General features: G+C 35.5%; 3 protein-coding genes and 1 long non-coding RNA gene across 4 annotated transcripts; 3 read left to right on the forward strand and 1 right to left on the reverse strand.

The window, feature by feature from the left end:
* Window positions 1-839: 839 nt before the first annotated feature.
* On the reverse strand, window positions 840-4,608 carry LOC133867031 (uncharacterized). Its single transcript, XR_009899978.1, has 3 exons — window positions 4,274-4,608; window positions 2,032-2,131; window positions 840-1,109 (listed from the first exon to the last, which is right to left on the reverse strand). It is a non-coding gene; the product is annotated as an uncharacterized LOC133867031 (long non-coding RNA).
* A 3,440-nt stretch (window positions 4,609-8,048) lies between these two features.
* LOC133866094 (uncharacterized) lies at window positions 8,049-14,961 on the forward strand. The gene is made up of 7 exons (XM_062302652.1): window positions 8,049-8,184; window positions 13,312-13,732; window positions 13,837-14,087; window positions 14,159-14,392; window positions 14,485-14,577; window positions 14,664-14,765; window positions 14,866-14,961. Exons 2-7 carry the CDS (start codon window positions 13,501-13,503, stop codon window positions 14,959-14,961), a joined length of 1,008 nt encoding a protein of 335 aa, XP_062158636.1. The 5' UTR covers window positions 8,049-8,184; window positions 13,312-13,500.
* LOC133866092 (uncharacterized) lies at window positions 12,008-13,461 on the forward strand. Its single transcript, XM_062302651.1, has 4 exons — window positions 12,008-12,258; window positions 12,342-12,447; window positions 12,553-13,158; window positions 13,312-13,461. Exons 1-4 carry the CDS (start codon window positions 12,086-12,088, stop codon window positions 13,459-13,461), a joined length of 1,035 nt encoding a protein of 344 aa, XP_062158635.1. The 5' UTR covers window positions 12,008-12,085.
* LOC133865227 (uncharacterized) lies at window positions 14,666-15,780 on the forward strand. Its single transcript, XM_062301590.1, has 3 exons — window positions 14,666-14,765; window positions 14,866-15,421; window positions 15,555-15,780. The coding sequence occupies exons 2-3, from the start codon at window positions 15,025-15,027 to the stop codon at window positions 15,608-15,610; spliced, it is 453 nt and encodes a 150-aa protein (XP_062157574.1). The 5' UTR covers window positions 14,666-14,765; window positions 14,866-15,024; the 3' UTR covers window positions 15,611-15,780.
* The last annotated feature ends 11,027 nt before the right edge of the window (window positions 15,781-26,807 follow it).

Genomic DNA, 26,807 nt, shown 5'->3' on the forward strand with positions numbered 1-26,807 from the left:
TGTATTTAATTATTAACCGTCATTGTAACATCCTCTAATTTTCCTCTTATTTATTTATTTATTTATTTTAAGGCGTGGGAATTATGGACAAGTGATAGGGGATTAGACTTGGTGGATCCACTACTTGATGATATATCCTCTATGCAGATGGTATTGAGATATGTTAACATAGCTCTCCTCTGTGTTCAAGAAAGTGCAGCGAATAGACCTACCATGTTTGATGTTGTCGCCATGCTTAGCAATGAAAGTACAATTCTACCTTATCCCAAGGAACCTGCTTTCTTCAACGTGAGAAGTCTGGTGAACGCACACCCAATTAATAGCAGACAAGAAATATGTTCTCTGAATGGTGCAACGATTTCAATTATGGAAGGCCGGTAACATTTGAAAGTCTAGCCATAAGCGTTCATATTCTCCGAGTAAATTGTCAAAAAGCATTCAACCTCTTTGCCTATGGTCTATAACATTATTCAGTTGTGTATTGAACCTTTGGACCTTTAGCCATGTGTCATGAAATGTTGTTTGTACCGTGACAGGCAAGGACAGAACAAGGGGTCCGGAAGGCATGGTTAGCTTGGTTTTGAAATGAATAATATTACTGATCTTCACACTCATTTATCATTCTCATTTCATATTGGTTGACGTTGTGATGACCCTTTTTTTTTTATTATTTATTATTATTTTATTAAAACATTTGTATGAACATTAATCTCTTAAAATAGAAACGGATCTTCACAGTGGCACGACGATATGTTGTAAAGCCAACATATGATACATACCCCATAATATGTACCTGGTAAATCAGAGTATAACATCTATCTACTTTGCAGCGGAAAACATAAACCTAATAGCGGAAAACACATCTTAAACATCTATCATAAATTAATCATAATCAAGAGCCAATATTACACCTATCTATTTAAGTCTAACCTCAAATTAAATACATAACATAAATGACTATATACAATAACAAGTGACGGCATAAAATAGAGGACGCCCATAGTCCCACAATTACGATCATCGCGGCGAGCTTTGGTCATAATATCCTAAGTACACTTCTTCCACATCATCAACTACGACCAGAGTACCTGCAGCCAAAGAAACATCATCTATACGGTTGTGGGGGTTTGCCACATTCGTATAGGTGGAATTATGAGCCCACCGTCTTAGCATAAATAAATACACTAAGACCTCAGAGGTATACTATTCACTGAGTTTTTATAGAGAACCAACTTTTCCTTTTTAGTCATGCGTACACTATAACAGCTGCCAATTTTATAAACTTTTGTTTGAAAAACCCCCATAGCTGATACAGCAAACATCGACTATTAGAAAATATTTAAACATACTAGGCAGTTAAGATTATACGTAGAAGATTCGTTATAGAAAACAATGGCATTTAAATCATGCAACCATCCGATAGAAATATATATAAGTTCTTTTCTGTTGAGACTCTTATGCATACTAATAGGTCTAGCAAAACTACAATATACTTATCATGAAAATATCACACAATTTAAACAATGTTATGCATGCTCATGATAGTCTTTTTATTCATTGTGAGGCTTACACTCTCTTCCATTATTATGAGGCTTACCCTCTCTTCGTTATTATGAGGCTTACTATCTCTTTGTTATTATGAGGCTTACCCTCTTTTCATTATTATGAGGCTTACCCTCTCTTCATTAATGTGTTCATTCTTATGCTTTACAATTCAGACTCTATACTCCTATTCTTTGCAAATCATGCTTTCTTCAAATATGATAAACCAATCAACATGAAATTTCATCGTTCTTCTTTGCATAATTTAAATCCCAACTGTAGTACATATCCAGATACTTTAAAACAATTCAACACCTTTCATTCATGCATCATTTCATAACATCTTTGATATTTCAACATAATTGAAACTACTTAAAACATCCAAAGCATATATGTTAACATATCGTCGGTTCCGTAAGAACATCATATATCATTTGCATTTCTATAAAATACGTAAAAATATCTTTTCTTAGTGAGTAGAATACTCACCTTGGCTGCATAGGACTCATGACTCTAACATTTCCCCTGTGTTCTAGTTCCTTGAACTCTATATTGGAGAGCCAATAGAAGTCTCCAATAATGCACATTCCTGCAAACATTGATAACGTTAGACTACTCTATTGAACTTATACCCTCACGACACATAAACTATCCATGTGCTCACACGTCGCTTTACTTGCTTCTAGAGCTAACTAGGTATCCTAAAATATTACTAGGTTATCATTTAGGTTATATGTTCTTATTATATCATGCTTATTAATTAGAATATGCATTTACTATTTTATTAGCTTATTTATTATTATTGTATCACATTATCATTATTAATCCATTTTTGTAACACGTTGCTTATTTATTAAGTTACCAATGTATATTTGACTCATATACATACATATATGCATACAACACTTAACAAGCTTAAACCTAATCCGATGATATACTAAAATACTTTAGTGTACATGGATAGGTGGATTAGGTACTAAGTTGTCACATAATGGATTTATATTACATTTATGTGTTTCTATATGCTTACTAACTTATTTTTACAAACTTAGGGTTATTTGGGTAACCTATAGCTCTTTAACACTCTATTAGAATCGTTGTCATCGTTTGATGTTAACCATAGGCTTTAGGTTTATAGTTTATTTCGTTTCTTATCCATTAAATACAATTACAAATATATTCAACACTTTACTCATTAACTACTAACCATCTAGGTAATTTAAATTATAGAACCTAATCTTGTTTAACATATTGATTATTAGATTAGGTTATAATCTCATATTGCAATATATTTATTTATTAAAGCTTGAGGTATATACATAAACATCAAAGCTAAGGGTTATACTTTACTCTTTATTAAACTTATGAGCATAGATGCGTTCTAGAATTTATTTTAGCTATCTTCCCTTGTTATCCATATTAAGCTCTATACTTAGCTACTTTGACTCATTCTTCAATTACCGCTAAGATTAGAACCATATTACTTACAACCTCAACCTAATACAATCTCATAGTCACCATACCTATAACACTAAAATGAGGAATTCAACCATTAATTAACAACCTGCCCTCAAATTAATTCAACTTCATCAACATCTAAAATATCCAACATCATAAGCATATCATGGAAAACATATTAGCCATCATTAACCAACAACACTTAAAAACCTATACTAAAGATCAATTCCACTAGTAGTCATATTACCAATATCAAATCAACAATCTACTCTAGCATATTGAACACCAACTAACACTACCAAAATTCCAACATCAACATGCTAGTCAACCAATCCACAAATCCAACTCCCAATCGGTTCCGAAGAAAGCACCTCATTAACAATAATCCTAAAAAATAATTAGCCCCTACATCCCGATACCACAATAAAGTCACAAACCAATGGGTATTGATAATTCCAACACATAGAGTCAATCTCTTCAACAAATCAAAATTTATCTTCTAAATTCCATACACATCATCACCAATTTACTACTCCCATTTAGAACATTAAACATAGACTAATATCATCAAAAACTAAAACCTATAGGAAAGGCACCATTCGGCCAACCACAACCAAAAATTATAATCCATCTCCAATCAAAAACTCCACCATGTCACATACTAAAAAATCCAACACCAAATTCCAAATAATAATCCATTAAATCACTACAAAATCAATAGCTACAAAACCCTAAAGAGAAGACCCATTCATCATAGGACAAACTCATAGAAATTCCATACCCAAAATCATCACAACAAAATAAAACTAATATTCCACCAAGAACTGGACAATACTCGGCTAATCACAAGGGTTAACGTTTTCGAAAAAACACCATCAACAATAATCCAACACAAATTAACAATCTATAACCCAAGAAAAGCAACCATTGAAGCTCCATCAATAATCCCAATTGAAATAGCTCAATCATCCAAAACTACTATCAAAACATAATTCCTCCCTTTCACCACATCAAACCACCGTAAATCAAGACCCCAAGAAAACAATACCATTTGGCCACCCCTTCAAAACCCTAAAAATAAATCTCCATTTCAACACATATATCATACGGCCAACCCCAAAAAATTACCAAACTTGAACATCAAAGGGCCAATCGGTCATTCACAACCTAGAACCATAACCCAATTGGTTTGAACCAAAGAGGACCCAATCGATTCAACCGAAAATCAAAGGAAATGCAAGTAAATCAAAGACAAAGGGAAAGAGGGCCTCACCGAAACAGGGTCGGAATCCATGCCCTAGATGCCGCCTCCATGCATTGACGGTGGCCCAGCCACCACGGCTCCGAAAACTGCACCACCCACAGCCAAACCCACCTCCCGCACATTGGTTCTCTCTCTTGTGTTGGGTTGCTCTCAAAGACTCTCACAATCGGAGGGGAAGAGAAAGATGAGGAAAGAGGAAGGCAGTGCGCGGGGAAGGAGAAGAAAGGAAAAAGAGAGGAAGAAGAGAAGAAAATAAAAGGAAGGGAAGAGAGAACTGTGGATCCCAGAGAGCCAGGGGAGAAAAGAGAGAAGAAAGAGGAAGAAAAGAGCTACTGTCGTGCGACCGAGAGGGAGAAAAGAAAAGGAGGAAAAGAAAGGAAAGAGGAAAAGAGAGATGGACACGTGTCATGTGTGGGGTTCCAAAAGAAGATAATGTTATCTTCTTCCGACAAATCGTGTGCTGACACGTGGCAATGAAATATTACATTTTATTTTAAAGCCCAAAATTTTATTAATTATATTAGGACCCCACTATACTAAAATTCTGTCTTTTGACAATTAACATTCGGCCCTACCTATAACTAAACCACACTTTCGTTAATGTAATTAATTACTCATTCAACTAGGACCTACTATGATAACTATAATTATATTCCTATTTTTATCTTAGGCTTATTTTATTTTGGTATTATAAACATTATTATCTAGAATATAATTACTAATCCCATATTTAATAAATATGATTTATTAATTGCCAAATTCCTTAATTAATTTTCATGGTCTTTACAAACGTTGCATGTTTTAAGTAACTTTTTTTTTTGTTTTGTTTTGTTTTGTTTTGTTTTTTTGTTTTTTTTTTTTCTAGTTGCTGACATGGAAAGCCACATAAAACGTCACGTCAACCGGTGTAAAATAAGTGTAAAGAGTAGCATTATTTTATCAAAATTAAGTTTTACCCCTCATTTATGCATGGCGTAGCAAGCTATATTCATAAGAAATCCACTACATATTATAGATGCGAAGAAAGGGCAAGTTGGCATGGTGTACAACGCTGCAGCATTGCTTGGTCGTCTCCACCCCGCTAACCGCTGTGAGGCTTGGTTAAGCTTGGCGGAGGTCTATGTTACATATGGCTGTTGCATTGGCTCCCTCCACCGATGCGATGAACAATATAACCACTACATGTTGGACCAAAACTTTGCCACTTGCTAGCCCTGGCCATGGTCTCTGTCACTATTATTCCCCAATACAAGACTACATACATTAGCTTTCTGCCACATGATCGTCTTATAGTATAAACTTTAGAGAGAAGCTTGGAATGTGATTCTTTTTTTGGATATATTTCTTCGTATTTTTCGGTAAGCCATATGATTCCAAAATGGAGGAAGTCACAGGATGCCTGAAAAGCTCTTTTAAAGAAAAGCATGGCGTTGCCATTAGAATATGAAGGTTTCCCACTTATCTCCATATGAGATTATCTGGAAGTTTGTATACAGCAGTAGGTACATCGGATCACAGTTTATTGTAATTGGAAGTATAAGATGCAGGGGTTTGCAATTCATTAGGTTCCCTCATGTTAGATTATGTTAGAATATATTATTATGTATTGTCCCACATGGGTTATTAACGTGTATCTCTGTGATTACTAGCCTATATATATAGGCCCCTCATGCACAGCATAAAGTATGATTCAATATATAACTTTTCTCTCAACATGGTATCAAAGCACAGGTTCTGAATCACACATTATGCTGTACATGAGGGGCCTATATATATAGGCTAGTAATCACAGATATACATGTTAATAACCCATGTGGGATAGTACATAATAATATATTCTAACATAATCTAATTGTTGGACCATAAAGGGTGCAAACCCAAGTGTAGGTTTTCGCAAGTAATAATCACGATAAGTCCGAGGTCGATCCACATGAAATGATTAGACACGAGAGAATAATTTTTATTATTATGCAAAAAAAGAAATAAAAAAAAATAGGAATTTTGCTTTTGGTTTCCATTCGAAAGTGGAGCAAAGGAATAAAATTTAAATTAAAAAGTAAACTATGAAACTAAAATAAATAAATTTGATTTGGAAGATAATATTGGAAAAGACTAGGGTTTCAAAGATTCACCAAGTATTTTATTATGTATTCATGAGACATAAAAAATATAAAATAGATCAAACATGGATTGATTGAGAATTTGATTTCAAAAACATGAAACAATAAATTAAGCATTCCATATATTTTTGAATCATATCAAATCAAACAAAGTAAGCATTTGATATAAATGGAAATCATAAGGAATCAAAATAAACTTGTCTCGTTAAATTACTCTCAAATAAAAATTATTCCCAAAATTTAATCATTCATCAATAAAAACAAATAGTCCCAGGAAGACATAATAAAAATACTAGGTTTCACCTCTAGCCCTAGGTAGAGGTTTAGCTACTCATGTTTATGAAAATAAATTTCATAATCAAAGTACTAAACATAAATTAAAAACAAAGAAAATAAAAATTCAAACTCTGCGCCTCTATGCTCTTCTGTGCTCCTTGGCTCTTGTCCCTTCTCCTATGAAAGTAGCGCATGATATATATAGACTAATTTGCTAGGTCTTTCAGTGCCGCACGCATGATTTCTTGATTCTTTCCTTGTTAAGAATTTATTGCAAGTCTGGCCCTTCATGGAAATAAAATCACGTATCTCTCTAATTAATGTAGCGCATGACTTCTCCATGTCTCAATACATGTGCCAGTGAGTTACATGGAAAGACTTGATTCAGCGCAAAGCAGTAATGAAAGGAATATCTTGGCAAATCATGGCTGAGTCTTGGTGGTCCAAGTTTGGAATATCATGTCTTAGTGCACTGCCATTTATGGAAAATAAGTGCTGCTCCTTCTTTTGTTTCTTTCTCTTTTTTTTTTTTCTTTCTTGTTGCAGTGTCGTGTGGCACTCGTTCTTTCTTCTTTTTATTTCCTACACAAAAATATAATTCATTTCATTTTAATCAATTTAAGCTCAAATTTAATAGTTAAACAATACTCCACAATTAAATATAAAATGCAAGAATTAATATAAAACATAGTATGATAATGTTTATTTTAATAGAGAAAATATGCACTTTGAAGCCATTATCACTAACACCTCAATAAGTAAATGCCATTTTTTTTAAAGCAAAAAGGCAAGAGAGGCAAATTGTAAATTCTAACTGAGTGTAACTATAGTAGTATTTACCCACTAGCTAGGAGCCGCATAGAAGGGACCTTAAGTCCGACCGAGCCATAACTTGACCTAGCACTACAAAAAATAGGACATTTAATGGCGTGTCTGCTGTAAATTATTTTTTGACACCTCACTAATTAGTGGCGTGTTGAATTAAAACACCTCACTAAAATTATTAGTGGCGTGTTTGATTTAGCACGCCAGTAAAATTGTGGCGTGTCTAACCGACACGCCAGTAAAATTGTGGCATGTCATAAATGACACGCCACTAAGTTTCCTAGAACCGCGCAGTCCCACGCGGTTCTTCCCCTCTCCTTTGTTTCTTCCCTCTCTCACTGTACTCTCTCTCTCTCCTGTGTCCCTCTCTCACTCTACTCTATCTCTCTCTGTGTCTCCGTCTCTCTATCGCCGGACGCCGGCCACTTCAGCTCCGACCGGTATGCATCTCCTTCTCTCTCTCTCTCTCTCTCTCTCTCTCTCTCTCTCTCTCTCTCTCTCTATAGCTCTCTCTTTTGCTCTCTCTCTCTCTCTCTCTCTCTCTCTAGCTCTCTCTCTCTAGCTCTCTCTCAAGCTCTCTCTCTCATTTGTAGCTCTCCGGCCAGCTCAGACGCCGGCCACCAGCAACCCCTGCCGCCCCCGACCTCCGACGCCGGCCACCAGCAACCCAGCCACCCCCGACCTCCGACGCCGTGTAAGGTAAAATCATTTTCCTATTTTTTTCTACAATTATTTATTTATTGATAAAATTTAAAAATAAATAAATAATTGAACTTGAGAAATGAAATAGACAAATTTGTGTAGAATTTCGATTTGAGACTGCTTAAAAATTTCAATAAGACAGAAATATTATCAATATTTTTGCATTAGTTCCAGTTTAGCTTGTTTGTTGGTTTTGGTATTTTTGTTTCTTTTGTTCTTTTGTTCTGTTGGATTGAGATATAGCTAGCTTTGGTTGTATTGTTGTTACTTTGTTCACTTTTGGTGATTCGTAGTTGTTAATAATATTGCTTACTTATTCATAAAAAAAAAAAAAAAAAAAAAAATTCAATAAGACAGAAATATTATCAATATTTTTGCTACTTTATAGCAAATATCATCAATATTTTTGAATTTGTGAATTTTAAATTTGTGAATTCCAAATATCATCAATATTTTTGCTACTTTTATAGCACATGCATCAGCATAAATATATATATGTATATGCTTTGGAAGTAATTGCGTTGCTTCTGCCTTGGGAATAAATAAATTCAAGTTATTTGATTATATGTCAATGTGTGTTTATTTTGGTTCTCTTTCTGAGTTGTCTTCGTTTCGAGTGACGAGTGGCTAAAAAAATTAAGATTTAGTTTTTGGGAGCAAAATGGAAAGTTTGAGGAAAAAGAAGCAGAAAATTGTTTAGGATTTGTGGGAAAGACATCTCTTAGGTTTTTTTTTTTTTGTAGGAGAAAATACAATTCTTCACTTAGGTAAGAACACCACAATTCTCCCTACAACATAGGGTAGGAAAACACTGCAATTTCTCTAATTCGCCTTTCATTAAATGATCAAATGGTCTTTTAAATAGAAATACAAATAGATAATACCTAAAATGATAACATAGGTAAGTTTGAATATTCAAATTCAAATATGCTATAATCGTAAATATTAAATAAGCTAATCCTAATAAGTTGGATTTCCATTCCAACTCAACTATTAAACCTATCTAACTCTTTCATGGAGTTAGTTTCAACCAACTAAAACCAATAAAAAAATAAAATAAAATTTAGTTAAAGAGCTTGATATTTGGACAAATATTTGGTGCTTGTGAAAAGTAGTTAGATATAATAACAAAAACAAATTTTTTATTTAAAATTGCAGAGGGCAATAGTGTGACCTCTTAAATAGAAATTCACATTTTAGTGGGTAAATAATTTCTATTTTAAATAGCTTTTTTGTTGAAATTTTTATTTTTATCAAAATTTATATGTAAAATTTTAGAAAAGTTAATTATAATCTTCAAAATTACCATTTGAAAATTTATATGTTGTTTACTTTATTTTGTTACTATTTTGTATTGTACGTAGAGAAGAAGATGGACAAGACTTGGATGACAAAGTCTAGGGGTACGAGGGAATATAGAGATGGGTGTAGATTGTTTGTTAACTTCGCAGTTAGTAACTGTAGAATCCCCAGTGGAAATATACACTGCCCTTGTAAGTCGTGTCGAAATAACCAGTGTCACCAGCCCGATGTTGTACTTGCCCACTTGACAGGGGGTAAGGGAATAATGACTACATACACTACATGGTTTTGGCACGGTGAGAAGCATGTTCGGGGTCCTGTTGCAGGTTCTTACTTGAATCGCTCAGCCGCAGATGTGGCTAGTGGAAGCACAGAACAGGGTGGCGACATGCACTCAATGTTGCGTGATGCATTCGGCATGCACGAAGTTAGAGAAGAAAATTGTGAGCCTGAGGTCGTGGCTCAGGGAGGTGAAGAAATTAGGTGGAATGGAGAATCAGCTGAAGGAAACGCTTAGAAGTACTACGACATGCTCAAAAAGTCGGAGAAACCACTTCATGGGGGTACTAAACATAGCAAGCTGAGTGCTACTGTACATTTGTACAACTTGAAATGCGTTGGTGGACTTAGCAACAAGATTTTCTCAGATTTCCTTCAGTTCATCATCCAGTTGCTGCCTGCATGTGATGACACTTTGCCAGCTAATACATATGAGGCGAAAAAATTTCTTAGTGACATAGGGCTTGGTTATGAGAAGATTCCTGCATGTCGTAATGATTGTATGTTATTCTGGAAGAACAATCAAGAATTAGAATCATGCATCGTTTGTGGAGAATCTAAGTGGAAGGATGAAATTCATTTGGACGAGGATGGTCAACCCATATCGTCGAGAAAGAAACGTCCAGTGAAAGTATTGCGGTGGTTTCCACTCATCCCCCGGCTACAACGGCTTTTTATGTCGGAACATACAGCACCCCACATGAGATGGCATGTAGAAGGCCGCACTAAAGATGGCGTACTGAGGCATCCGACTGACGGTGAAGCATGGAAATCATTCGATCTCTTACATCCAGAATTTTCGGCCGACAGCAGGAATATCAGACTTGGTCTAACCTCAGATGGATTTAATCCATTTGGGAACATGAGCACTTCCCATAGCACTTGGCCAGTACTGCTTGTTCCATACAACTTGCCTCCTTGGATGTGCATGAAACAAACATCATTCATATTATCTCTAATTATCCCGGGCCCAAGTTCACCTGGAATGGATATAGATGTCTACCTTCAGCCATTGATTGAGGAGTTACAAGAACTCTGGAATGTAGGGGTACGCACATTTGATGTCTCGAAGAAAAATAATTTTGTGATGCGAGCGCAGTTGATGTGGACAATAAATGACTTCTCGGCGTACGCAGATTTGTCCGAATGGCCTAACAAGGGTGAGTATGCATGTCCTTGCTGTATGCATTCAATACAGTCTAAACGGTTAAAACACGGTAAAAAACATTGTTATATGGGACATAGACGATACTTGCCCATGGATCATCCGTGGAGGCGAAACAAAAAAAACATTTGACGGAACCCAAGAATTAGAATGTGCCCCCCATGTGCAAAGTGGAGAAGAAATTCTGGGACAATTAGAGGGTATGGTATTTGGGGATGAGAGCGCGGGCATGGCAAACAAGGATAAAAAGAAAAAAAGGAATAAGCGGAAGAAGGGAGAAACATTGACTGAAAATGTAATTTGGAAGAAGAAAAGTATTTTTTTTAAGTTGCCGTACTGGAAAGATAATTTATTGCGGCACAACCTTGATGTTATGCACATAGAGAAAAATGTGATGGACAATATACTTGGCACAATTCTTGACATCCCAGGTAAGACAAAGGATGACCTCGCAGCCCGCACAGACTTGATGGAAATGGGTTTGAGACATAAACTTCATCCGTTCACGGCCGATAATGGTAGAACCTATATGCCCGCAGCATGCCACACGATGTCCAGAGATAATAAAACTCATTTTTTGAAAGTGATTCGAAATGTGAGGGTGCCCGACGGATATGCTTCTAACGTTTCTCGTTGTGTAAAACTTAAAGAATGTACAATATCGGGCTTAAAGAGTCATGACAACCATATATTGATGCAACAACTTCTCCCTATTGCATTGCGCGGATCACTGCCAAATAACGTAGTTAGACCTCTTGTTGAGATGTCTGTATTCTTCAGGGGGATATGCTCTACAAACTTAACACAAGAGGATATGGACCGACTAGAGGGTGACGTTTGTGTCACTTTGTGCAAGCTGGAACAGATATTCCCCCCCGGTTTTTTTACTAGCATGGTTCACGTTGTCGTGCATCTTGTCCATGAATGTCGACTTGGGGGACCTGTACAGTATAGGTGGATGTATCCAGTAGAGAGGTAATATTTGTGCATGCTTAATAATTATTTTAATTTTTACGATATTAGAATACAATTGCTAACTAGCACTACTTGAATGGTGTTCCTATGTAGGAGCCTTGGGGGGTTTAAATCTAGTGTACGCAATAAAGCAGCTCCTGAGGCTGCATTACGGAAGGCTATATAGCGACCGAGTTGATGACGTTTTGCTCGAGGTATCTAGATAACGTACCAACATTTCACAACAAAATCCAAAGAAATCCTGATGGTTCAAAGGGGGCGGGAACACGAGTCATCCTCGACCGTATCACATTGACACAGATTCATCGATATATTACGAAGAACTCTGACGAGTTCCTTCAGCTTCGAGCGTAAGTTGTGTTACATTAATATGTATGTTTAATTATGTTATAGCCTTAGGGTGAATAATAATGCGACTAATTTCCAATTGTAGGATGCACATGGATACGCTTAGGCGATCACATAATAGGGGGCAAACTACGGATAATCAATTAGAAGCTCAACATCATGAACAGTTCTGCGATTGGTACCGTGAATATGTACGAATTATCATCATGTTTAATTATTAAATGTTGAACTTATACATCATATAAACTAACCAAACTAACTTTGTGCGTTTTACATTGTACGTAATATACTCGTAGGTCGATCGATTGGACGAACGAGGTAGGAAGGAAATAGGTGACAAATTGGTGATGCATTGTAGAGGGCCGAAAGAGACAGCTATAAGATATAATAGATATGTTGTAAATGGCAAACTGTTTCGCACTCGAGCACATGATGCGGGAAAGAGGACTGAGAATAGCGGTGTGTGTGTGCCGACCATTGATGGCGAAATGTACTACGGGAAGTTAACAGAAATAATTGAGGTCGAGTACTACGATAGGACCAAGTACGTTTTGTTCAAATGTGATTGGGCGGACACCACGAGGGACATAGGGTACAAGGTGAATGAGTATGGGCTAGTGCTTGTCAATTTCAAAAAACTTGTACACACGGGAAAGTTGATCACCGATGAGCCGTACGTGCTAACCACACAAGTTGACCAAGTTTTTTATGTTGAAGATGAACGGGACCCAGGTTGGGCTTGCGCTGTAAGAACTAAACCTAGGAACGTATACGATGTTGGTGATGAAGGGCATGATGATGCATGTGCTAACTACCACGAGTGCGAGCCGCTCCTATTGACCAGTAATAATGATCATGATCTACGAGATGACTTCGATCACATCCGACCTGACTTAGATCCGGTCCTAGTGTATGTGTAAAAAAAAAAAAAAATCTATTTGATATTTTAAAATATTTATTTCTACATTGATTGATTGTTAAATATGTGACTCATTTAAATACTGTGGTGCATATAGTTGATATATATTTGTATAAATACGTGATTTATTTTGCAGAGTACAATGAGTTATAGAATCCCACATGTTATGAAGCGGAATAAGGGCCAAGGATCGAGATCTAGCAAGCCTACGCACACAGAGAGCGACCCTACGCATACAGAGGCAGGGTATAGACCAGTATTCGCAGATGATCACTCAGGATATTAATACAACATCGAAGATAATACATTTGGTCATCTACCTCAAATGCAGCAGACAGTGAGCCAATTAGAGGCGTGTTCCCCTGGTCACGTGGCGCGGCTGTTCGACTATAGCATGTCGGGTTCTCATGATACTGAGACACATCTTTCAGACTATAATGAGACACAAGCTCCGGAGGGCCTACATGATGTACAGTCCGCTGAAGGCCTACATGATGCACAGCCTGAGGATGAGCTTGCTACACAAGTGCTGAACGTGAATCAGATCCGGACGATAAGTAAGTACATATTTTTATAAATTTAAAGGATATATACGTATTTATTGTTTTGCATTTTATATTCGTTTCGAAATAATTAACATCAATATCTATTAATGTTATAGGTACTAATCCGGATGGCAGCACTTGTTTTGAAGTTATGACCATTATGGACCCGCACAAGGCATGGGAGATCCCCGCGGGAAAGAGGGTCGTGATGGATTATATTCCAGGCTGGCAACCCGTAGGATTTAGCGCCAATAAATTTAGACTGCAAACCGGGAAGCTAATAAGGTGCGGAAACTATGTGCATTTACGGGACGATTGGGCGCATGTACTGGCTCGTACAAAGGAGGATATATGGGAAGCCCTGATGGTAAGTAGACTTTTACGTACCGTCAAACTTTTTTTAAAAAAAATTTATTTATCATCTTCCAACTTGTGTAGGTGGACTTTTACATCCCACCAAATTATGATTTACAAAAAGTAAAACGAGATGCGTTTCGGGATATGGGTTTAAAGCTCAAGAATTGGAGACACAGCACAAAAGTTAAATTAGGCATTCAACGGGGCGATACTCCTGAGACGGAACGAGCAAGAGTAGGGGCAAGAAGACTCTCCAACTATCGCCCTGAGGACGTGGATGCGTTGTTGAATAAATGGTGTGACGAAGAGTATCAGGTTAGTCATGAATTATATTACTATTTGGTGTAGTTTCATTAATTTCATTTAGTTGTGTTAATGTTTACATAATAAGAATGTTAATTGTGTAGGAGTATGCTGACCATATGAAGCAATTACGAGCATTGCAAAATACTCCTCATTGCACGGGGACCAAAAGTTATGCGAGGTTGTCACACGAAGAAGTATGTGCACCAATTTATTCCATACATATAAATGTAAACATTTTATATATATAAACATGTGTTATAATGATTTATTCTTTTGGCAGACTGTCAAGGATGGCACTCCTCCTACGCGAACACAAGCGTACATAAAAACTCACACGAAGAAGGATGGAAGCTATCCAAATGATATAGTAAAAGAGAGATGTGTATGTTATTCATCTTTCATATATTGTTTTACTTATATGTGTAATTATTTATTTACAATGCACATTAGTTTGACGCACCAACATTTAATACTACATGCAGGAAAGGATGGCGATGCTAATGCCAACCGACTCTGCCGAATCGCCAAGCGTAACACAAGGAACGGTACGTTGGAGACATGACGATGCGTATGCCTAGGCGCTTGGCAACAAGCCGGAGTACGCCGGCAGAGTTAGGCAGGTTGGACCAAATATTTGGCCTATGCGAGGGTCCATACGCTCTTACCATACACCATCACAGCCGCATTCACAAAATCAAGGGCACGCCGTCTTTTCGCAAGAAATGTTTGTTTCTGAGATGGAGAGAGCACTCGAGGTTGAGAGGGCACGACACAGTTCTGAGATGGAGAGAGCACTCGAGGCTGAGCGGGCAAGACAAGCTTCTGAGATCGAGAGAGTACTTGAGGGTGAGCGGGCACGACACAAGTTACAAATGGATGAGGTGTTGGCAGCACAATCTCAGATTATGTCCCGTTTTAGCCAAATGGAGTCATTGTGGCGCCAATCAGTATCCGTGCCTGGAGTCTCTCATGATAATATAGTGCCAGACAAAAATTCTGCACATCATATGAATGTGTCATCTGTTGATAGCAGATCAGGTAATAATTAATGGGTTTTTTTTTCGTGGTATGATTACGTCTGTTTAAATTCACACTTTGTTAAATGCTTAGGACTTTATATAATTTGATCATATTGTTTGCTAACATACTATATTTGTTTTATCATTCACAGATCCTACGGAAAATGCTATGCAGTTACCCGATCATGAAAATCTTGCCAACGATTGATATTGGGTAACATTTAGGTTTATTTTAGTTGGCAAATATGTACTTGCCTTTTTTTGTTCCGGTTTTGTTATCAATCTATGACAAAGATTGATTATATATTTTGTTTATTGAAACCTTTGTTTTGATTGTTATGAATTTATGACATATTTTTATTGAAACTTTTGGAATGACTTTTTGGGATTAATTTAGGACAAAGATTGATAATATTGTATATTTTGTTTGTTGTAAGTTTTAGTTTGAGTATTATGAATCTATGTTATGTATATATGTTTAATGAAACTTTTGGAATAATTTTTTTTTTAGTTGTGATTGTTGATAAAAATTCAAATTGTTGCAATTGTGTTGATTATGGATTGATAGAATTGTTGTAAGCCAATACCAAATTTCGGATTACAGGATTTTAGGTTTTTTGGATTGCAGGATTTTAGGTTTTTTTTTTAAAAAAATACCACAATTAGTGGCGTGTCAGAGGGACACGCCACTATAATATATAGTGGCTTGTGCCTCTGACACGCCACAAATTTGTGGCGTGTCATTGGCTGACACGCCACAAAGTCAGAAATACTGACTGACTCATTTGTGGCCTTCTAAAAAGGTCACTAACCCTATGTCACTAATGTTTAGTGGCCTTTCAGGGTGCCTGAAAGGCCACTAAACATTGGTCACAAATTACTTAAATTTTTGTAGTGTAGTCCCATAACTTGACCTAGTCCCATTAGAGCATCGGTGAGAGACTCAAGGTAGTTAATACTAATAAAATTGAATACTTCCATTTCGCATGTCAAGTGTGGAATTGAAAAAAATGGCATTTCAAAAACAGAGAAAAACTCACGTTTTTTAGGACGTGTAAAGGGGGAGCAATTTTATTTTATTTTATTTTTTAAAAAAAGGGTCTACATTAAAATTGGTACATACATGAAACAAAAGCAAAAAAATACAAACCATCTAGAATCCAATATGAAAACAAAGATATGACAAAGTTCTTCCCTACTAAAAGCCACATATGAAATTATGGGAAACTCACCTTCATGCCATGGATTTCAAAAGCTAACACATACGAAACACACCATCCATATAAAACCTGTAGAAGCCTTAACTCTTCCTAGTCAATTGTTTTGACAACGAATATAATACATGCCCTCCTGGTTAGATGCTCTACCAATATGCTTAAACTAAGTTTAGAAACATCCTAAACTTATCCTTACAACTATCTTTTGTCCTTACAACTATCTTTTGTGCTTTAGAAACCAAAGAGAAAAATCACCATAGAATCATTTAAAAAATTGACATTACAGAAATGACAAGTGCTAGTAGAATCCAATATAAATAACTTTCCAACTTATGCCAGATTTAACTGAAGACACCATACTAAAAAGGTCACTTCATAATATTTTATGTAAATATTCAAATTATTCTGTGGGTGAGATTTGGGTATCGTCTCTTTTGTATAATTCCTTTTCCGTATTGTCTTTTTTGTATAATTGCTTTTGTGTGAGAGTGAGATTTGGGTGTATTGAAGATTTTGGGTTTGAGTGGTTTTTCTTTGTACGTACTACTCTTTGTACTCCATCATTTGTTTGTGAATATTCTCCGAGTACGTAGTCTCCGCCAGTGGATGTAGGCTTATTAAGCCGAACCACTTAAATTTTGGTGTCTTGTATGATTGTGTTATTTTCTATTATGCTATTTTCTTCTTTTTTGTTGATCCCTAAAATTAGTTTTGTCACAACAGTTTTTGATATATATATGTATCATGAAATGTTTACTGTACATCTTTTACGCCTTGACAAGCATGGACGAAACGAGGGGGCTAAAGGAAAACGTGGCTTTCTTTTTGTTTTTGTTTTTGTTTTTTAAGTAGCTAACATGTAAAGTCACTTAAAGTACGTTATGTTAGCCGATATGAAATTGATGTGATAAATAGGCGTGTGAAGCTTAGCATTACTCTATTAAATAAATTAGGTTTTACCCCTCATTTATGGTTTGGCCTCCTAATGACAAATCTTTATTCCGTCCCTAGTGACAAGTCAATTTTGTGTTAAGAGTAACAACTCTGTTTTGATAAATGTATTGTGATTATTCTAGTACATTTGCAATGATATTCGAGAAAAATTTGTGAATCGTTTGTAGAGTGTCGTAATATGGAAGAACTAACGACTTCATAGCCAAGAGGACTAATCACAATAAGGTTCATTGCAATACTTATATAGTCCAATTTGACCTACTACACACATAACATGGGACTCCACACATACTAATACAATGTTTTCTTAGAATGATGTTCCATTGCTTCTCTACTCTCTAGAGTGCACGTATCGATGGCGATTGATTGTTTAGATTCTGGTATTGTTTTATCTTCGTTCTCAAGTTTTAACTTTACAGCCAAAAATACAGGATTGAGAAATGGAATGCCAAACGAAAGGGATTAAAAATTAGCAATAGGAACAAAAATAGAAGAAGAAGAAGAAGAAGAAGAAGAAGGTGGTAAATACTGCAACAGAAGAAGCCTTTAGGCAATTCCATCTCAAATTTTCTTAAGAGGCAGTAAATACAAAATGATTTTACTGTAGGTGGGAAAGAAATACATGCTAATAAGATGGAACTGCTTAAAGGCTTCTTAAGAAAAAAAATACAAATTCCACCTAATTTTTAAACTTGAAATTGTTAAACTAATAAAATGGAATTGCTTAAAGGTTTTTATATTATTTGTATTATTCCACCTAATTTTTAATTTATGGATAGGTTTTTATATTATTTGTATTATAAGAAAATTATCTAATTATTATTTTTCCTTTTTATTTTAAAATTATTTTTATTACTAAACACGAAAGAAAACAAATTATAGACTTGTGTCCTTTCTTCCATTGGCTTTACAAGAATCTCAATCTACAAACTTAAAAACATTATAAAAATTTAGACAAATAAGCACCAAGTATGATGACACTGACATATAATAAGGAGGTACATATAGACTTATGCATATAAACACAAACAAGTATTTATAGGGACGATATCCATCTATTAAAGTATTGAGTAAATATTAAATTTACGTCTTACTATCAGCTTAAGCTTTTAGAACAAACGGTGATTTAATATGGTATCAAAGTAGAGGTCCTGAGTTCGAACCCCTATCTCCTTCATTTACCTCCAATTTCAATAGGGGGAGTATTAAAGTATTGATTAAATGTTAAATTTACATCTTCCTATCCACTTAAGCTTTTGGGACAAGTGTGATTTAACAACGTTGGTCACCCAAAAATCTGATAATTAAAATTGTCATGAATTCTTGGAAAACATTCTTCGCACAACTTTTTTTTTTTTTTTTTTTTTTTTTTTTTCATTTTTGGTTCAATTAGGTTAACTTTTCGTCCTCTACACACTTTTTTTTTTTTTTCCTAATGGTTGTCTTTGCACAAGTTGCCCTTAAACCTGTGTTGTTCACCATTCAGGGGAGGATTTGTTACTGCTAGATTTGGGTAGGGGTGAGCAAAAATCCGCAAACCCACACCCCCTGCCCCGCCCCTAAAAATGCGGTTTTTAGTTTTTTTTTACGGGTATGGGTTGGATTTAACCAACCCGTGCGGGGCGGGGTGGGGCGCAGGTTTAATCTTTTTTTTTTCCTAGATCCCCACCCCTCCCCGTGTAAATAAAAAATAATGATAATAAAATAAAAAAAAACCCTAATTTTTAGTGTTAGAGCACCACCCCCCCTCCCTCATATATATATATATATATATATATATATATATATATATATATTTTCTAGATTCTTCTTCTTCTTCCTGCGCCGTAACCCTTCTTCTTCTCTTCTTGCTTCTTCTCTTCCTCTTCACAGAATCACAGCCCCCCCCCCCTCTCATATATTTTCTTTTTCTTTTTCTTCCAGATTCTTCTTCTTCTTCCTGCGTCGTATCCCTTCTTCTTCTTCTCTTCTTCTTCACAGAATCACAGCCCCCCCCCTCCCTCATATATTTTCTTCTTCTTCTTCTTTTTTTTTTTTTTTTTTTTTTTTCTTCTTCCTGCACTGTAGCCTTTCTTCTTCTCTTCTTCTTCACAGAATCACAGCCCCCCCTTCTCATATAGTTTCTTCTTCTTTTTTCTTCTAGATTCTTCTTCTTCCTAGCCCTATAGCCCTGGCCTTCTTCTTCTCTTCTTCTTCTTCTCTTTGTTTAGGTGTTCTATACCCGCGGGAATCCCCACCCCATCCTCATCCGCTCCGCACGGTTGTAGGGGCATTTTAAAGGGGTGAGGGTTCCCCAAAGGGAAGCCGCACCCCTGCAAGGCGAGGCCAAAAAACGGGCATCCCCCCCTCCCCCCTAATGCTCAGCCCTAGATTTGGGCATGACGAAAAGGCTACTAATTCGGAACATGGAGATAGTAGGAAAAGAGAAGTCCAAATGCCATACATTATTCAGTTTTGCAAGTGCATGTTTCTACTGCAACTGATATTGTCTCAACTACAAATAAGCTCAAAGATGATGGTTTTAGACCTGTTTACAAGGTATGGTTCATTGTCTCTAAACGCAATGCTTTGAATATGGAATGTAAATAAAAGGTTGACACTTCGCCAGCTAAACCTTGCCATGTTAACAAGCACAAATCGGCACATGCCACTTTTGTTGCTTACTATTTTATTGTTTTCTGTATTTTAACAACAAAAAATAATTTCAGGGAGTAATACTGAAAAAGGGATGAGGTAACTGTAAAAAGGCTTTGCAAAAGGTCTGGACAAGGTTGGGAGGAGCTAAAAAAATGAAGCAGTGCTCATAGCCAAGCTCCAACACAAGAATCTTGTTAGACTTTTGGGCTGCTGCATTGAATGAGATGAAAAGATACTAGTTTATGAGTATATGCCCAATAAAAGCTTGGATTTCTTCCTTTTTGGTTTGTAATATCACACATTTTGATATATATATATATATATATGGGATTCTCTTTTTTATGTTTATTTGCATGTGGCTCACTAATATATTGTCAATTTACTTATATATGTTAAGTAGATCAAGAAAAGCGCAGGATATTAGGTTGAAGGACTCGTGTTGCAGTGATTGAAGGAATTGCTCAAAGACTTCTTTATCTTCATCAGTATTCCAAGTTAAGGATTATTCATAGGGACTTGAAGCCTAGCAATATTTTGTTGGACATCAATATGAATCCCAAAATATCAAATTTCAAAATGACAAGAATTTTTGGAGGGAATGAGTCCAAGCAAATACAAATAGGATTGTTGGCACTTAGTAAGTAATATAAAGGGAACTCCTAAATTTTTAAAATCAACATAAACATGCAATTACTAATATTTTTAACTTGATGATGATGTACACACTACAAAAAAAAGGCTTTTTAAGTCGTTTTTATTAGAGCCGTTTTAGGAAAGCGGCTCTAATTTGAGCCGTTTTTAACTAAAACGGCTCCAATTAGAGCCATTTTAAAAAAGCGGCTCTAATTAGAGCCGTTATAGATAAAATGACTCTAATTTGAGCCGTTTTAATAAAAACGGCTCTAATTAGAGCCGCTTTTTTAAAACAGCTCTAAATAAATTTGAGCCTTTTGATAAAAAAACAGCTCTAATTAGAGTCGTTTTAGTCAAAACGGCTCCAATTAGAGCCGTTTTAAATAAAATGGCTCCAATTAGTTTGAGCTAGTGTAACAGAAGGCTCTAATTAGAGCTGTTTTTCTGAAAGGGCTCAAATTAGAACCGCTTTTCTAAAAGGGCTCAAATTAGAGCCGTTTTTCTGAAAGGGCTCAAATTAGAACCGTTTTTCTAAAAAGGGCTCAAATTAGAGCCGTTTTTTTATCAAAATGGCTCTAATTGCAACAAATTTTTTTATTTTTTTATTTTTAAAAAAAAGTCTCACATAAATCGTACCACGATTGATCATATTAATTGTATCACGATTGATCACAAAAATTCTACCACGATCGATCACATTGATCGTACCACAATCAATCACATAGATCGATCATTCCACGATCGATCATATAGATCATACCACTATTGATCACACATGATCGTACCAAAATTGATCACATTGATCGTACCACGATCAATCATACTTAGATCCTATCACAATCGATCACACTTAGAGCCGTTTTTAATCAAAATGGCTCAAATTAGAGTCGTTTTTTATCAAAAGGGCTCTAATTAGAGCCGCTTTTCTAAAAGGGCTCAAATTAGGGCCACTTTTCTAAAAGGGCTTAAATTCGAGCCATTTTTCTGAAAGGGCTCAAATTAGAGCCGTTTTTCTAAATAGGGCTCAAATTAGAGCCGTTTTCTATCAAAAGGGCTCTAATTGCAACAATTTTATTTTTTTAAAAAAGTCTCACATAAATCGTACCACGATCAATCACATAGATCATTCCACGATCGATCATATAGATCATACCACTATTGATCACACATGATCGTACCAAAATTGATCACATTGATTGTACCACGATCAATCATACTTAGATCCTATCACGATCGATCACACTTAGAGCCGTTTTTCTAAAAAGGGCTCAAATTAGAGCCGTTTTTAATCAAAAGGGCTCTAATTAGAGCCGCTTTTCTAAAAGGGCTCAAATTAGAGCCGCTTTTCTAAAAAGGGCTCAAATTAGAGCCGTTTTTTTTTTTTTTTTTTATCAAAAGGGCTCTAATTGCAACAATTTTTTTTTTTTTTTTTAAAAGTCTCACATAAATCGTACCATGATTGATCATATTAATTGTATCACGATTGATCACAAAAATTGTACCACGATCGATCACATTGATCGTACCACGATCAATCACATAGATCATTCCACGATCGATCACATGATCATACCACGATCGATCATATAGATCATACCACTATTGATCACACATGATCGTACCAAAATTGATCAGATTGATCGTACCACGATCAATCACACTTAGATCCTATCACGATCGAGCACACTTAGAGCCGTTTTTCTAAAAAGGGCTCAAATTAGAACCGTTTTTCTAAAAAGGGCTCAAATTAGAGCCGTTTTTCTAAAAAGGGCTCAAATTAGAGCCGTTTTTCTAAAAAGGGCTCAAATTAGAGCAGTTTTTCTAAAAAGGGCTCAAATTAGAGCCGTTTTTCTAAAAATGGCTCAAATTAGAGCCGTTTTTAATCAAAATGGCTCAAATTAGAGCCCTTTTTTTTTTTTTTTTTTTTTTATCAAAAGGGCTCAAATTAGAGCCGTTTTGATAAAAAATGGCTCTAATTGCAACAATTAAAAAAAAAAAAAAAAAGTCTCACATAAATCGTACCACGATTGATCACAAAAATTGTACCACGATCGATCACATTGATCGTACCATGATCAATCATATAAATGGTACCACTATTGATCACACATGATCGTACCATGATCGATCACACTTAGATCCTACCACAATCAATCACATAGATCGTTTCACAATCGATTACATGGTCGTACCACGATCAATCACATAGATCGTACCACTATTGATCATATATGATCGTACCACGATTGATCACACATGATCGTACCACAATCGATCACATTGATCGTACCATGATCGATCACATTGATTGTACCATGATAGATAACTCTTAGATCCTTCCACGATCAATCACATAGATCGTACCATAATTGTGGTACGATCTATGTGATTGATCATGATACGATCAATGTGATGGATCGTGGTACGATCTATGTGATCGATCGTGGTACAATCTAAGTGATGGATTATGGTATGATCATATGATGGATCGTGGTACGATCTATGTGATCGATCGTGATACTATCAATTATGTCAATGTTCTCCCTCAAACTAACAAAAAATGTCAATGTTTCCATTAATGACAAAAATACCATTTATAAAATTATTAATTATTTTTACAATATATATATATATATATATATATATATATATATATATATATATATATATATATATATAAGATAACAAAAAATTATAGGAAAAATAAATAAATAAATAAAAACTAGTTTTTTTTTCGTTTGTTTATTTATTTTTTATAATTTTCAGTTTATTTTTAAACAAAAATTTGTTTTTAATTTTTTTTTTCCTTTTTTCTTTAATTATTTTTAATTTGTATATATTTTTTAGAAATGTTTTATTTTTTTTTTAAATTATTTTGTTGGAGCCCTTTTAGGCAAAAACGACTCAAATTTAGAGTCGTTTTCTACGAAAACGACTCCTCTCCTAAAACGACTCCAAGTCCTTTTGGAAATTTCGTGTCCCGCGCGCCCCCTCATCATTTTGTTTTCAAACAGTTTCAAACTTTTTTTATTTCTTTTTCTCTCTTATAAAATAAGCCCACTGGCACTGCCCCACACGGCCACACTGCTCTTTTCTCTCTTCTTTCTTCTTTCTTCTTTCTCCTCTTCTCGCCTGAACCCAGAGATATGAAAAGAGAGAGTTTGAGAGAGGGTGAGACTGAGAGATGGAGATCGAGAGAGAAAAGAGTCTGAGAGAGGGTGAGACGGAGAAGGAGAGATCGAGAGTGAGGGAGTTTGAGAGAGAGAGCTGGGAGCTAGGAGAAACGCCGCCGGTAGGAGCAGAGAGGAGATCCCTCAAACCCGTGACCCAGATCGGCGAACCCGTGACCCAGATCCGGCGAACCCGCTGTAGCAGCCGACTCCCTCCCCTTGATTTCCTCCGGATTCTCCTCAGTCGTCTGACAGCATTGACTTGATTTTTGCAGAATCTCATCCCTGATTTCCTCTTCTTTATTTCCATGTTTTCTCCATATTTTACTACATGATTCATGGGATGTGCTCCCCTTAATGGGCCTATATATTGTTCACTCTTGTAACTGAAGAATGTAACGAAATCAGTGAAGATGTAGTCTTATTTTTCCTCTTTGTTTCTCTGAATTTGTTTGTTGGTGTTTTTTGCTCTGGCCATGGCAGAGTTTTGTTTCTGTGGTGTTTTGTTAACTTTTGTTGCTAACTGCGTGTGGTTGTAGTCATTTAGTCCAGCTCATTGGTGTTCCTGACTAGAGGATTTTTCATCGGGTGTATATAGTGTACATAAAAGGGGTTTTGATTTTTTTTTTTTTGTTTAATTTTTTTATTTAGAGTCGTTTTAGAGTCTCTAAAACGACTCCAAATTTTTTTGTAAATTTTTTTTTATTTAGAGCCGTTTTAGGGACCCTAAAACGTACGGCTCTAAAAAAAATTAATTAATTTTTTCTTAAAAAAAATTTAGAGCCGTTTTAGGGTTTTTAAAACAACTCCAATTATTTAGAGTCGTTTTTGTCCAAAACGGCTCAAACCAATTTGAACCGTTTTTACAAAAGCGGCTCAAACCAGTTTAAGTCGTTTTTGACAAAACGACTCTAAATAAATGGAGCCGTTTTAAAAAGCGGCTTAAACCGATTTGAGTCGTTTTTATTAAAACGACTCAAATTAGAGTCGTTTTAGTGAAAAACGGCTCAAACCGAGACTTTAATACTTGATATGTTGAGCCATTTTGAAAACGGCTCAAAACATTTAGAGCCGTTTTTAGGCCTTAAAACGACTTTAAAAAAAGGGCTCAAAACACCTTTTTTTTTGTAGTGACAATGGTTATACGTCCCCTGAATATGCTTTGGAATGCCTCTTTTCAATCAAATCCGATGTTTTTAGTTTTGGCGTCTTATTGTTAGAGATTGTGACTAGCAGAAAGAATACTGGTCTTTAACAAACTGACTCTCTCCATCTTATTGGATATGTGAGTATCTTATTTGCATATGTTGTTGTAGAAATTGAAAACACTTATTTACTTTGATTCATAGCTGGGACGTGTTGAACAAATATGAATTCATCGTTACTAAAACAAAATTAGTTATCTGTTCTTGAAATTATATATAGAACGCTAAGTAGAGTATAGAACGTACTAATCGTCTCAAAAGTTTAAACTAATAAAAAAAAATTATGTATTTAATCATTAACTATCATTCTAACATTCTCTAATTTTCTCTCTCTTTTTTTTTTTCTTTTTTTTTTTTTTTTGTCCTTTTGGGATTTGAAGGCATGGGAATTGGGAATTATGGACAAGTGATAGGGGATCGGACTTTGTGGATCCACTACTTGATGATATACCCTTTATGTGGATGGTATTGAGATATGTTAACATAGCTCTCCTCTGTGTGCCAAAAAGTGCAGCGGATAAACCTACCATGTCTTATGTTGTCGCAATGCTTAGCAATGAAGCTGTAATTCTACTTTATCCCAAACAACCTACTTTCTTGAATTTTTGTGGCATGGCGAAGGCAAACCCAGTTAACAAAAGGCCATAAATCAGTTCTCTAAATGGTGCAACTGTTACAATTATGAAAGGCCAATAACATTGGAAAATCCGGCCAAGAAAACCATCAATTTTGCTATTACTTGGTACTTTGAATTCATTTGAAGATTTACATATCTATGGTGCCATTGAAAGGACTAGACCAAATTAGCACATCATATAAATATTTCCATAGATTTAAGGGTGAAGATGAAAGGCTCCTAAACAATTTTTAACTTGAGTTTTTCAATTAATCAACACGAGAAATCATATAGGGTATAAGGAACAAAAGATGGTTCTTGTAACATCTTTTCTCTTAATTTTTTCCTTTTCTTTTTCTAGATCTATTGGAGGAGGGCATATGTTCGATCATCATATAATAAAAGCATAAGCAGTAGTTAAACCTAGACTGATTGGATTCCATATGTTTTGTCAAGTGGAATCCATTTTCATCCCATCTCCGTCTCCACCCATGCAAGAAAATATCGACTAAATTTGAAACATCATGGGACTGAAATCATACTCCTACTACAGCTAAACCAAACACCAAAAAGAAGAAATAAAATAATTTAAATAAAGGATTAAATACACTACTTAAGCCTCTTTCTTTTTTTTTTTTTTTTGACATGTCCACACAAGAGGGGGGCATGGGGTTTCGAACTAGTTACCTCTACTTCATGAGGTGTGGTCCTCAGATGATTGAGCTACCTCTTGGGGACCACTACTTAAGCCTCTGAACTAACAACCATTTTCAAAAAAGTTTTCCGAACTCACTTGTGTGACGCTTAGACACATCAAACTACAATTTTGTTGCAATTAAACAACTTTTATGTGATTTTTCCAAAAATACCCCAATTTTCTTTTTTTTTTAAAAAATTGAATATATATATATATATATATATATATATATATATATATATATATATATTAAATTAATAAATACTAAAATACATA

Source organism: Alnus glutinosa, chromosome 4 (genome assembly GCF_958979055.1).
Source record: "Alnus glutinosa chromosome 4, dhAlnGlut1.1, whole genome shotgun sequence".
In the NCBI taxonomy this organism is placed as follows: Eukaryota; Viridiplantae; Streptophyta; class Magnoliopsida; order Fagales; family Betulaceae; genus Alnus; species Alnus glutinosa.

What these genes read in the sequence shown, in the direction of transcription:
- LOC133866092 (XM_062302651.1), top strand. Translation starts at nt 12,086, where the DNA reads ATGACGTTTTGCTCGAGGTATCTAGATAACGTACCAACATTTCACAAC. An exon ending in GCGATTGGTACCGTGAATAT is followed by an intron (nt 12,448 to 12,552) that starts GTACGAATTATC and finishes ATATACTCGTAG; the next exon opens with GTCGATCGATTGGACGAACG. An exon ending in TCCGACCTGACTTAGATCCG is followed by an intron (nt 13,159 to 13,311) that starts GTCCTAGTGTAT and finishes TTTATTTTGCAG; the next exon opens with AGTACAATGAGTTATAGAAT.
- LOC133866094 (XM_062302652.1), top strand. Translation starts at nt 13,501, where the DNA reads ATGCAGCAGACAGTGAGCCAATTAGAGGCGTGTTCCCCTGGTCACGTG. An exon ending in GAATCAGATCCGGACGATAA is followed by an intron (nt 13,733 to 13,836) that starts GTAAGTACATAT and finishes TTAATGTTATAG; the next exon opens with GTACTAATCCGGATGGCAGC. An exon ending in GGTGTGACGAAGAGTATCAG is followed by an intron (nt 14,393 to 14,484) that starts GTTAGTCATGAA and finishes TTAATTGTGTAG; the next exon opens with GAGTATGCTGACCATATGAA.
- LOC133865227 (XM_062301590.1), top strand. Translation starts at nt 15,025, where the DNA reads ATGCGAGGGTCCATACGCTCTTACCATACACCATCACAGCCGCATTCA. An exon ending in ATCTGTTGATAGCAGATCAG is followed by an intron (nt 15,422 to 15,554) that starts GTAATAATTAAT and finishes TATCATTCACAG; the next exon opens with ATCCTACGGAAAATGCTATG.